Source organism: Glandiceps talaboti, chromosome 3, assembly GCF_964340395.1.
Source record: "Glandiceps talaboti chromosome 3, keGlaTala1.1, whole genome shotgun sequence".
Taxonomy (NCBI): Eukaryota; Metazoa; Hemichordata; class Enteropneusta; family Spengelidae; genus Glandiceps; species Glandiceps talaboti.
In genome coordinates, this window is record NC_135551.1 from 21,476,003 (window position 1) to 21,491,002 (window position 15,000).

Consider the following 15,000-nt stretch of genomic DNA (forward strand, 5'->3'; position numbering starts at 1 on the left):
GTAGTTTGTAGTATGAATGTCCTGCATAATAATGTCAAGCAAATACATAGTGGTATGAAATACACTGTCCATTGTGATGTAATTGCTATTTTCGTCGTGCAACATAGCGATATACGTGTGTGACATTGAATGTTGACACAGCCGTGTATCCAGTTTGTTGACACTTGTCAGCTTCAAGTCACGTTAGCATCAGGGTGTCTTATCGAAAATCAAAACATAAACGATGAGTGTATGAAGTTCTGCCTGGGAAGAATATAACACCATTGAATAATTAGCCAGGGTACAAGATACATTGGCAAGGAAATATATCAAGAGAAACACTGATGTTTACAATGTCTTGAAAATATTACGTAAATCACTGAGATATCTAGCTGTGATACTTGCTAGAGTATCATCTACAAATGAAAAAATGTACTTAAATAGAGAATGGTTATCAAATTTAAGTAACTGCGACTGTAATATATACATAACTATATATATATACCACATAATTTCCAGTCTGAATGTAAGTCACATTGGATGTTATAATAACGTCATTGGTTTATATTATCCCTCCAATTGCATTTAAGTACAGTTCTTAATGGTAATATCATCCTGGTCTATGTATGATCACTATATTTGAAAGTCAACGACTAGTGTCTAGTCGAGCTAGTAATGTGTGTAGTATGATAGAAGTGACACTCCATTTATACATGGGCTCAAGTCCTTGAAATGCAAATAAATCCATACTTATAGACTAAGGGCACACTGTCTTTTCCCCATAGAATCAAAGGCTTATGCAATTTTCACTAGAATTACTGTAAACATCTATGATTTTTGAAAAAAGATACTAGTACATGTTTTTGTGAAAAACAAATACTGCTAAATTTGGTTTTAGACCCTTCTGTTGTAAACTAGAGTAAAATAACAACTTCATGAAACATGGTACGAGTCTGTTATCATCAGAGTCATCAAACTGTTTGTCATGTATATTTCTCTCCTTCATTTATTTGGATGACAGACGTTTTTCGCTGATTGACAGTTGGACGTCTGTTTTTTTTTTTTTTTGTTTTTTAAATATCTGCTTGACCTACCAGGAAAATACGTATATGCATGAATTGTCAGTCAAGATGACCAATACACCATGGGAACTCGAATATACATTACAATAGACTCGAGCAGGGCCCGGATATTTTTGTTGCTTTTTATTTTTATTTCACAACAATAGAAAGGAAAACTGTCGGTGTTGCGATACACTTTTGACGTAGCGAATTAGATCCATTGGGCGACTTGACGATGTCGTACGTATCTGATGACATACCTAGTATACAGCCATGATCTACCAGCATTCTACATTTTGATGTTACTGACGATAGGTCAAAGGACAACAGTTCGTGCCAAAGGTCATCGCTGTGTTGAATTCCACCTGTTGACGTACTGTTCGAATAATGTAGTTTTCGAAGGTTTCCTATAAAACGTTTACAAAACTTACATATGAATGATCATAATAATCCATGAATATACAAATCACAGCCAGGTTGAACGCGTTCGAACAGAAAATATAGGTTTATACTCTGGTCGTTCTATGTCATGACAAATCTCGCCTACGTTAAATCGATTCAGCGGTGCTCGAAATGTGTGTCAAAGTGTTCTTAGTCGCCATTGCTTTCACGAATTTTTGAAAATGATGTGGGGGTATGTACAACCGACATTTGTAATAATTGCCGAAATTTGTAATAACGCCGATATCCCCCCCCCCCATGTGATTCTTCCTTCAACCGGAAATACTCCTGTCCTAAGGATTTTGTTTCTGCTCGTCTATCGACTCGTAGTGATAATGATCCTTATATATAGTCCACTCATGTTTTCTTGACTGCAAGAAGTAAAATTTAGTGAATAACATCTGAAGATTTCTGGGCATTACTTGTGTATGTCTATATATATGTATGTATGTATGTCAGTTAAGCTGAATGACACATCCCTCACGACAAGGTAAAAATAAACACAACAAGACCCTTCAGTTTGTTTCAGTGAAGTACAATTTGTATCAATGGAAATCAAGAAGCTGTATAAATGATCGTCTCTTGAAATTATACATGATATAACCCACATAGTGGGTAGCAGTGTGGTACACATTGCCGAGATTAATGGGAGGGTGGTAAGTTTCTACATTGCACTAAATAACTCATCATATAAGTAAATTGGAATGAAAATGTAATTAGAAAAATAACACAAACGTCATGGTTTATTTAAACTGTCAATCAACCCAGTACTTGTCCATTCATCATCAACAGGATCATTTATGATTAAACGATTTCAAAAAACACCAAGTGTGGCAGGAGGTGTGGACTTCTTCTTCCACTGACAAACTAGGATATAAATTTCAATTAAACAACGAAGTAATTTGACCACGTTTACATACATACATACATACATACATACAGACAGACAGAGAGAGAGACAGGCAGACAAACAGACAGACAGACAGACAGACAGACAGACAGACAGACAGCACGCACGCACGCACGCACACACACACATACACACACATACATACATACATACATACATAAACACACACATACATACATACATACATACATACATACATACATACATACATTTACATACATACATACATACATACATACATACATACTTTTTATTTAGTTTGAATATGACATCAATTACTACCAAGTTATTTAAGTTAACAGATATTCCCCATATTCGTCTGACCTTGCTCTGAACCTTAAACTGTGTCATTTATCATATTAGTTATGCATTATACAAATTATATGCGTGTGTTTTACTCCTTTGAGAGACTTATGTTTTTAGAATTTTAATGGAAGGGAAATACATTATTAATTTTAATATCCCCAAATATGCAGACGAGCGGAACAAAATGAAGCACTTTTCTTTATTAATTTTATAACACACTTAAAAATTCAGCTGCTATACAACAATTTATCAACATTAAATTATATATACCTAAGAAATCAAACAAACCAGAACGCATTTAAATATGATGAATGTTTTTCGTATGAATAATAATAATTATCATACCTCATACAAACTTACATACATTTTGCCATTGTCTGCTATTTTTATGTATTTGCATCACAAGGATTGTAAAAGTGTCAAATATCATTTCGATTTCGGTTTGAAGTTTTTACCTTACACTTTATAAGGTCATTTTCAATGTACGTAGGGAGCCTTCAGTAATTGCAGGGGAGCTCGGGTGAAATCAGGCCAGGGCTGTTGCGTAAAATATAACCCTCCACCAAATTCCGTCGTCAAATTATCCTTCCTCCCTTCTCTAAAACATGACCCTCCACATTACAATATTTCAAAAACTTGGTTTCAATGCCGTCAGACATGGAAATTAATGAAAACATTTCCCAATTTATTTGGACGAATAAAGATTATTATTGTTAAATTAAAGGACACTAGTCCCAGAATCAATGGTTTAAAGGACTTAATCCCACCGCTGCCACCACATTCAACTACCAACGTAGTGAATTTGCGTGAAAGCAGCACTTGCATTAATCAAACACGTGTTTAGATCCCATTGGCTGAGGTCAAGGCCAGAACATGAATTCTCAAACACTAGATAGGCACACTCCAGATATTGTCGGCATCGAGGTCAACAACATCCCCAAAACATTATCCCCAATATATCTTTAATACCCAACTATTCCCGTTTTACTTCTGTGAAACCCACTGTGACTTAATTCTCTCCTCACATCACACCTGACAAGTAATTCACTACATTGTTGTCAGCATTTATTTATTATTATGGACATGGTCTGAGCTCACAAAACCTAATTACCATACTACTACCCCTAACCGATGTAACAACAGTGAGACGCAAAATTCCCCAAGAACTGCAAAATTAGACAATGTGATGAGTAAAAATAATCCCATTAGCCCATGTTCTAAAATGTGTGTATGTATGTATGTATGTATGCATGTATGTATGTATGTATGTATGTATGTATGTATGTATGTATGTATGTATGTATGTATGTGTGTATATGTGTGTATGTATGTATGTATGTGTGTATATGTGTATATGTATGTATGTATGTATGTGTGTATGTATGTATGTAGATGTGTATGTATGTATGTACATTCGATATATTATTATCATTATTATTTATTTATTAAGCCATGTACACAAGAAGTGACATTGGCAAGAAATTATACCAAATGAAACATTGATGTTCAATTCAATTACACTTACAATGTCTTGAAAATATTAAGTATATCACTGACATACCTAGCTGTGAAATAAATAACCAATAGCGTGCTCATGATTATCTCGCCTCCATCTATGAAAGAATTGTTATTTGAAATGCCGATGATGTTACTTTTTCTTAGGGAGTGTATTGCTTGTAATGTGTGTGTGTGTGTGTGTGTGTGTGTGTGTGTGTGTGTGTGTGTGTGTGTGTGTGTGTGTGTGTGTGTAGATGGGTGGGTGGATACATAGGTAGGTATATGTACTTACGTATACGCATTTGTGTAAACTTATAGACATGAATCTGGGTCAACAATTGGGTACTAATTGAAATCTAACATATATAAAGAATTTGATAGATTATAATGTTATTTATTTTAGGTTATGGTACGATCACTCCTGTTACAGTCACTGGTCGTTTTGTGTGTATCTTCTATGCAATTATCGGTATCCCACTCTTCGTTGTCTTTCTGGCGAAGCTCGGTAAGCTCATCTCCGTACCTCTAAAATACACTCACAGACGGATTAACGAGAGATACAAATGCTGCAAAACATTCATTGTACAACGCACAGATGATATCACGTCAGTGGTTCATATGAATACTAGAAACAGTGTTAGCCGTGCCCGTGATTCAAACGAAAATTCAGACGAAAATGTCTCATCGAGAAAAGTGACACACATGAGAGATTCATCGAATCCTGAAGAACTTGGGACGCTTATAGCAGAGGAGAAAACTCCCGACACGGAGGTCGTCGATGAAACCTTCGGAAACGCCGAAGATGAGCCAAGTAAAGATACGATATTAGAAGGAAATACTCCAATGCATGATGATGATGGTGGTGGTGGTGGTGGTGGTGGTGGTGAACAATGCGAAGACAGTGATCACGGTTGGGGAAATCAAACGGCACAACGACCCAACTCTGTACAAGACCACGACAGAGAATTTTCACCGTCCGAGAGACAAGTGTACGATGAAGTGAAACAAGACTACGAAAACGCACCTGTTACCTTCATTGTCGTTGTGCTACTGTTATACATTGCAACAGGATCTGCTATGCTGATGTTTTTAGAAAAACGATGGTCATACATCGATGCTATTTATTTTAGTATCATTACTTTCACGACCATAGGTTTTGGTGACATTACCCCGGCAGATCAGCATGGGAAGTTGACGGACGAAGAAATAGTAGCAAGGCAGACCTTTGTGTCTTGCTATATTGTGTTTGGACTTGTAGTCATGGCCATTGCACTGAACTTGGCCAGAGATCAACTGAAAAGCAAAGTTCGTACATTTGTGAAAGAACAAAATGAAGCCACTGGTCGGTGTAGGCAATGTCTACCAAAGTGTGCTTGTACTCAGAAAACTGATGTGTAAGTAAGTTGAAGTTTGTTTCCGGCAAAGTATTACATTGATTACTTAGCAAAGCCGCGTCTACATACAAGGTAGACATTCAAATAGTTACAATACCAAGATTTCTTCAAATCGCAGAAAGCTTAAAATCGCGACATTGTCAAGAACATTACTGTAGGTCAAAAGGTACAGTCTGTAACTGAGACAAACGTTCGACTACTAAAGTCGATTAAATATAAAAACACTCTTTTTTGGGAGTAAATAGACGTCAGCACAGTGTAGTTGGAGAAGGGGTGTTTTAGTATGCACACTGGGGTCGGTACTATGATTGAGAATTGTGTGTTGAACAAAGTTTGGATATTCAAAGATGTATGCCGTCTTATCAAGTAATTTCTTATCAAGCAATTTCTGATCATGTCTGCTCGCGCTTTACCACATAATTCAACAAAATCTAATACTTTGAATGGAATACGGATATTTGATAATGAAACAACATCAAAGTAACTACCAAACCCATAAAGTTACAGATTGGACTCCTTACTTAGGGGCGAGATCAGTTCAATGTAGAACAAAAAAAACTATTTTTAGGTAGTTCTCAGACCTCCAACCACAAACGTCCCCTTTCTAACTTAATTTGCCAAAAGGGGAAATTGCTTCAAACAGCACAATCACTTTCAAATCATGACAAAGCCAGTGTTTAGTGAGGGGAAATTATCTACACTGTAATGTTTTAGTGTTAAATGCATTTACTATAGCGAAAATTCTCCCATTTCCCGGTTTTCATTAAACAGATTCCATTAAAAGTGAAATCGTTTTTGTATGCAGAGAACTTAATTGGTTCAAATCCTCCCCACGCCCAAACTGAAATACTTTTGGGTTTTTTTCTAACATACATTGAACTGCTCATCTCACCCCTTGTGTCTGCCAAATAGATTTGATGGCGACTGAGTCACTACAAAATAAATGGAATACTTCATAAATAATCTCAAATACCTGCTTGGATTTTTCCAGTTGCAAACATAAGTGACGAAGCATGTTTGAATGAGCAGATAAAGTTGATAAAACCATAAATATCAGAGATGAAAAGAATAATCAATTTACTAGATGGGGGATGCTGTGGAAAAATGTACAATCAAAAACGACTAAAACACAAACAAAAAATTATCAAACAGATCAATGCATTAATACTAGTACAAATAATAAGGTTGTTTTTAATATTAAGATGTTTACAGCTACCATTTACGAATAGAACAAATCGATATTGCATTACACGATTACAACAAATAGATCACAAAAGTTTAGAAATAGTGCAATAACGAATTATATACACCTTTCAACATAGCTAAGAAACTGTATCTAACATAGTAATAATATTATAACAGTATTAATAGCCTATCAAAACAAAGGTTATAGATTGTACTTATCAATTATAAGATACGTTGCATCTTATTGGTTAATAAATAGTACTTATCATTCAGACGTCTAACATACCCACCAATCATCAAGATGCTGTGAAGATGTACTTATAAAAAGGGCATTTTTTATACAAAAAAAACATTCAGTATGTTCAGTTGAATACTGTGATTTGCTGTAGCAAGTTTTAAATGTTTTAATTCTTTATTTTCTTTATTTTATAAGCGTAAAAGATGAACTATTTATCACTGTATTCAGAAAAAGCTTGAAAATACAATTTATGCTAATGATACGAAGCTCAACTTCCAGTACAACCAATTTCATACTAGAAGTATTACAGAATATTGTCGAAATGAAAGTTTAACAAATTTCATAAATATTAGCAGACATAGATATAAACATATACATTTTTTTCTGATTGAACGAATTTCCATCACTGTTGTTGAATTATCCTTAAATGGCAATATGGGTGAAGAATGGGTATTTATTTTGGATTTTTTAAAATTATATGTTGAATTAACTTTACCGAGACGGTGTTTTCTACTTGAAAACAGAATGTGATTTCAAACAGCAAAGACCAAGCCAAGTTCATCCTTGTAAAGTAATAATAGAAAACGCTATAGTATTTGTAAAAGTTTGTTATTGTATGTACGTACAGGAAGTAATTTGTAAACATACTTTGTAAACATAAGTAATGATTACGTCATATCCTGTCTGTGCATGCATCTATCGCTGCACCATAATATTAAAACATTACCTTGCATAAATCGATTGATAATAACTTGTGTTTACCAGTGATTACAAGTAATTACTTGTGTTTACCAGTGATTACAAGTAATTACTTGTGTTTACCAGTAATTACAAGTAACAATTTGTGTTTACCAGTAATTACTTGTTTACAAGTAAAGTTACTTCCAATCGTTCACTAACAAATACTTCACACATTTTTTAGTGAACCGCTATTAATTAGTTACAAATACAGACTTGGTAAATGTTGTTTCACATTATACTTTTCAGCAAATAAACATACTAAAGTATTGTTATTAATTAGAAACTCAAAATAAATACCAATTCTTCATCCATATTACAACTTCTGTTCATGTTTGTGTTATATTGTCAATTTTTAAGCTGCGAAGCAATCACTTTATTTGTAATGTATTTGTTTTAAAACGTGTTTCCAACAAGCTGAGATGTTCATCCATTTTAAAACCCATAGTATAACTAATAGTCTAGACTATACCATATCTTATCTTATCATATCTTATCTTATCATGTCATATCTTATCTTGTAGTTCTTCATGTTATCAATATTTACATTATATATCAGGTATTAACTCATCTCTTCTCTTCATTATCTTAAATAGTCTCCTCTGAGTTTAATCAGATTGTGTCGACTGATTGTGTAAAATGCGATAGAAAATGAAGACTTGTTAAATTATGCATACAATATGGAGGAGTGCATTTATTTTGCAATGATAATTTAATCACATATATTCTAATGACAGGGGAGGGGAAGGTCATTACCATTTGTGCAAGGTCTTGCTGAAGTGTCAATTGTTTCAATGCATTGAACGTCTGAACGACACCGGTCCCCTCTCCATGTAATTTACTTCTAGTCTTTAATGTGTGACTTTTGATGATATATGCAATACAGCCATAATACACTCTAACTTAAATCTGTCAAGCTTTGTCTCCCTTTTCTAATTGTAGATGTTGTGGATATGCAAGATATGGCAACAAGTCCTTGTTATTGTATATGAGAATTAAAACAAAATCAAATTATAAACAATTGATTTTTGATCCCGTTCTTTATATGCTACCCTAGTTTGCAAGGGTTGCAACACACTGTCGCCACAACGAGTGTCTGATAGGGAGCAGGATGATTGTTGTTCCGTGTGAATACGAATTTGGTGTGAACAAGTCATGATTTAGTCCCCCCCCCTCACACACACACACACACACACACACACACACACACACACACTCTCTCTCTCTCTCTCTCTCTCTCTACATTAGTTCTGCTGAAGTGGTCGTGAATGCGTGACCCCGAGAACGTAATTGAAAAATATGAATACTCTGAGAACGTAATTAAAAATTATGAAACGCACAAAAGCGCTCCAAATTGACAATAAAAGTGTCTTGAACTTTTACGAAACCCTTGGGGCTTTAACGTTTATAGTTAGAAATACAATGACGATATCTATTTACATTCTTATGAGATGTGTACTTAACCGATCTATCGTGATACATAATTCATATACGATAATATTACATTGGTCTGTTAAGAAGCATCAAAGGCATATTAAGTTTATTTTCGAATAAAGCGAGTTGCGATTTCTCTGCCTTCAATTGGTTCTATTGGAACTTAGTCAGATATTTCTCACTTGGGATCGTCTTAAAATTGAGGATGGAAAAACCTGTTTTCCATTACACACATTACATAAGAATCCATCTCTTCAACAAAGTTGCACTTTCTTGTAACTTCATTGCTCTTTATTTGATATCAATATTATGATTATATAATGAAGTCAGTCGACTTACAACAAGTTGTCTGTTTAATAGAAATTTGAATAACTTAGCTACATTTTATCGTCTGGTTCGACAAAAAATCTTTCCAACACTTTCTTTGTATCGTCTAACATGACAAAAACCTTGATAATGTTGCTACTTATTCTTTGCATGAGCTACCATTATCTTTGCGGTCCGTCGCCAAATCGTATATACACTGTAATTAATTATATATACTTTTGTGACATTTAATATATATATATATTGCCACATAATATATACATTGTAACATATAATATACATACTTTGTAAGAAAATTGTATATACATTGTAACTTAATATATATATTGTGACAAATAATATTTACCTTGTAACAAGTAATATATATTGTACAGTAGCAAATATTATACATTTTGTTACAAATAATGTATTTTTCAGGTATGTCAGTGGATTAAAATATTTGTCGGTAATGAGATAATGGCGATTTTGAAATAGTAAAATTTTCGATGAATATGTTTCAACTTTAGCCTCGGGGACAAATTTCCCTAAATATTAAAGTTGTTTAATTCTCTCCACACTTTGCCGTAGGAAGTTATAATAATAATAAATTTGAGTTCACCATCTTCAATTCTTTTCAAAGAAAACGTCAACATCTTATATCCCAAACAGAGTTATGTATAATTCGTCAGCCATATTGGATTCCACAATGACTAAATTTGATTTCGCTGTGACCTCTATTTCAAATAATTGTATGGTGACCCCCTTGATTTCTTATACTGATTTCAGCTGAGAAGAATTTTCTTGAACAGAGTAATAGCAAAGGTTTAAAGAGTTCTCTTCTTAAGCTACAGTCCGTGTTAACTGGCTGTTTATTATGTATTCCAGTCACCTATAAGAAATAGTTTAGGGAATATTTAATTACCAATACGTAGTCTGCAACACTTTGCAGCTAGTTTAATACTGGAACAAACTGAATCAGTATGATTCGCTATACTCTATCGTGAGGGATACGGTGACTGCGCAACATCCTGAACGTCGTTGATGATGGAAGCAGTTACAGATTGGCGTCATTCATCACACCAGTAGACATCAAGAGGAGAATATGTCCACCTCCTAAGGTGTGATTACATGTCTCAAAGTGTTAATTGGATTTCACAGTTGTCATACCGAAGGCGGATACCGAATCTGAGATGTTTACAGATACATCAAGGTGCGGTTACGATGAGAAGGAACGCTTGCATCATCGCGCTGTACTTGGTGAAGAATGCTTCACATATAATTGTGAATAATTAATGAAGTGGTATCGTATTCCCTATTTATTTCTTCCTTCATCTGAATAAAATATGGAGTGACATAATAAGGGACTTGTCACTACGAGTCGAAGACGAGTATTGCCAAACCCTTTTGGTCAAGAATGAAAAAATAGAATATTGGAGAATAATATGATTGCATATATCTGTGCAAGAAAATATTTGAAAATAACGACTTCTGAACGACTCATAGTTTGAGCATAACAGAATCAATGACGTAGACACACGTTGTGGTGGCGTAGAAGACCAGGATATGAAGTCCATATTTTCTGTTTGAACACGTACAACTTGGAATTTCTTCCGTGTCATATTACAACTTTTATCATTAACACAAAAGAGTATAAAAAACGCAGACACGTACATGCTGAGTTGGACCAAGAGGGTAGGATTTTCTCGAGATTGCTTGTTTCTAATGTAAATTTAGTTAATATATTAAATTTTATAGGGGCCAAATAACAACTTTTTAGAACTCTGATCGTTAGAATTCATGCACAGATGACTCAACAACTTAATTGCTTAGCGCATCGGCTGGATTATAATTAGATACACGTACATCTTCTTGGCACTTTGCCAACTAAAGAGTTGAGAGATGTGTTTTCATCTCCATATTGCTAGAGCATTAGATTACGCAAAAAGTAAACTTGTAGGACAGGTTTACATTACACATGGGCCGGTGCACGTTATAATCAGTAAGGTTATAAGAGATACGCTGTAATATCACCATAGGGATAGGTGGTTATCACACTCAAGAGGATTTATTACTCAGTCATAAAGACATCATTAAGCTGATTAACTACGATTGAATGAATGCAAATAAAGTAACTACAACAGTACTAGTACAAGTGCAGTAGAATCCTATAAAATTTTTATAGAACTACTATTGCTACATTTTATTTGCATGAGATTAGTGCAAAACCATGACAAATTTACCTTTCGATGACCCCTTTAAACGCATTCAATTGTATCTCTTATACGTACGTTTTGTCAAGCCAGACGATACAATGTGGTGTGGTTATTAGAATTTTGTCATGCCAGACGATATATATAATATAACAATACTATTACAAGGATTTGTCTAGCCAGACGATAAAATGTAGCGATGTTAGAAAGGTTTTGTTTGTCCAGACGATAAAATGTAGCAATGTTAGAAAGGTTTTGTTTGTCCAGACGATAAAATGTAGCAGTATTTATGCCAGAATATAAACTGTGGCAATGTTAGAAATGTTTTGTCTGGCCAGATGACCTTCTGAATTAGGTTAACCTCCCTCTATTGTAAAAGTGCAAAGCAACAAAAAAATGGCGAATGGGAAGTTAAGAAAATACCAGTAGTTGCTGGGGGTTTGCATGTCTAGTATGTAATTTCGAGAGGATTACAGTGAGGGTGTGAAAATAGTTGTCTGGCAAGGCCATAAAAAGGTAGACATAAAGACACTCAGACACAGAGATAGACATGCATACAGATAGATAGATAGATAGGTAGGTAGGTAGGTAGGTAGGTAGGTAGGTAGGTAGGTAGGTAGGTAGGTAGATAGATAGATAGATAGATAGATAGATAGATAGATAGATAGATAGATAGATAGATAGATAGATAGATAGATAGATAGGGCGGACGGACGGACGGACGGACAGACAGATAGATAGATATGGGGGACACACACACACACATACATACATACATACATACATACATACATACATACATACATACATACATACATACATTCATTCACGCACACATACATACATACATACATACATACATACATACATACATGTAGGTAGATGGATGTATACACACAATATTACTAGAATGCCTTTTTTTCCAAGGTGTGGTTTACACATAAAGGTAATGAAAATTGATATACCAGGACATTTTCATACGATGCCATGCAAATATACATAAAGCAGTCATTACAAAAGAGTGGCCAAACTAAAATTAGGTACATTGCAAATATATATCAGGGTTATATCGCCCTGGGGAGTATACCATTTCAAAACTCCATAACACTCAAAAACAATGATACCACATGTAACATTTGATGAAATTCCGGTTCCTAGATGGCGAATAACTAGCAGGCATAATGTAAATACCACTCATTCTTTGTAGTAACAGCAATAAAACATTCGTTTTGATAACTTATTTACCAACAACACTTTCAAGGACATGGGTCTTCAGTTATTTAACATCGCTATGCATTTTAAATATCGCTGATTGGGACAAAAGAATTCCACTGTTGGTTTAACAACTTTGGAACTCAAATAATAGTATTAAAATACATTATACCTTTTCTGACGGATGTTTCACCAATATTTGAGACGTTGTATTATTTAGAAAGTATAAATAACATAATCTTCATTTATCTCAAAAAGTACATATTATATGATCAATTGGGTTCGACAATAGTATTATTCAAAGCAGTAAAATTGGTTTATAACCAATTGGGTTCGAGATAAGTTTTATGTAAATAACAACAGTTATCGTATAACCGATCGGATTTTAGATAAGTTTTATGCAAATCACACAAGCAAGTTGTACGTTGTATGGTCAATCAGACGCGATACAATATGAATACACAATACGAATTGTATACGAATCTAGCCCAGAGATGGATTTTAGTACTTTACATGGAGTATTGGGGATACGCCAGAAATAGAATATAAATATTTATGCAGTGAACAGTTCAACATTTTACTAACTCTACAATAACATCAAAGTATGAAGAAGCTAAAATATGCATGCTTTGACAGACCGACGGAAATAAAAATATGTGTACAGGCAAAAAAGAACGCAACAACAATGACATGACAGACGATAAAATGTAGCAATGTAAGAGGAATTTCTCATGGCAGGCGATAAAATGTAGCAATGTTTCAAGGATTTTTTGTAGCTAGACGATAAAATGTAGGAATGTACGTAAGATTTGTTGTGCAAGAATATAAAATGTAGCAGTGTTAGAAAGGTTTTGTTCGGCCAGATGACGTTCTGAATCAGTTTAACCAGCCTCTATATATTGTAAAAGTGCAAAGCAACAACAAAAATGGCGTTTGGGAAGTTAAAAAATATCAGTACAGTAGTTGTTACTGTTTTACGATTGTTGTATAACGGACCCTGTCGAGATTAGGATTACATTAAGGGTGAGAAAATTGTCAGTTGTCAGGCAAGGCCATTAAAAAGGTTTGTTCTGGAAAAGAGAATAATTCTATCCATTGACAAGATAGTGCTAATGTGAGAACTTGGGATTGAATCAGGGGTCTTTAATCAGGCTTGTCCAGAAAAGGATGAATGCTCTCATAATTGTTTGCTTAACTTTATGGTTTCGCGAAGACATTGTTTGTGTGCTTAAATAGGACATTGTGGTAAAATATGAGTTGAAGAGATAAATATACTCAGAGAGAATGCACAGCGAAGCGTTTGCTGTCCACCTTAAATGTGTTGCAATTGCAGTTAGGTTTTAGGCATAAAACACTATTTTACGACAAATGTGACCTTACTGATAATAAATAAACATCGTAAATTTCATGTTATCACCTTATATATTAAACACGTCACGTACACCATGCCCCATTAAACAAGCCTAAATGCAATTGAAGGAGAAGAGTTGATGATGTACGGACAATCTCTTAAATTCTACCCTGGAATTGTACTATCACAGATCTTCACATCACGACGCCCACCTGTAAAATAGGTTGCCTCTTTTATAAGTCCTACAGGAGTCATAATGTTCTATAGTATGATTTATCTATATGTACGCTTTATGTGTAAATTTGAGTGACAGGATATTTTAGTACATATACCCTCTATTGAAATAAGCGCGAAAATTATACACTGGTGTTCACCTTGCAAATCTCGACCTCATTTGACTCTTTCATCATTGATATAAAGCTCACATTCTAACTTCCGTTTTTGTAACTTGCGATTATTGGGAATAAACAATGTACATACTATTAAAAACACACTATCAGATTTTAAAGCTGAATAGCCGCAACAGGGATATTATTTTCATCAAATACCAAAATATATATTCACTAAAAATTGGCTTAATTACGACTGAACATGAGAATGCATTGTTTTGTTAACTAAATCGTCAATATGATCTGTACATGTAGGTAGTGTAGTTGCAAGTTTAAATCTTGAACGAAAGCTCGGTTTTTAATCTGTTCCCATGTTAAAACTGTACTAAGTTTGTAAATGTACTATCAT

The 15,000-nt window shown here is 34.4% G+C and overlaps 1 protein-coding gene across 1 annotated transcript in view; it reads left to right on the plus strand.

Moving 5' to 3' along the window:
* The window catches only part of LOC144433207 (potassium channel subfamily K member 18-like), a 9,692-nt gene extending 4,100 nt beyond the window's left edge, over positions 1-5,592 (plus strand). The window contains exon 2 of the mRNA XM_078121516.1: positions 4,598-5,592. Within this exon, the coding sequence (XP_077977642.1) occupies positions 4,598-5,592 (995 nt within the window). The remainder of the gene's footprint in view (positions 1-4,597) is intronic.
* The last annotated feature ends 9,408 nt before the right edge of the window (positions 5,593-15,000 follow it).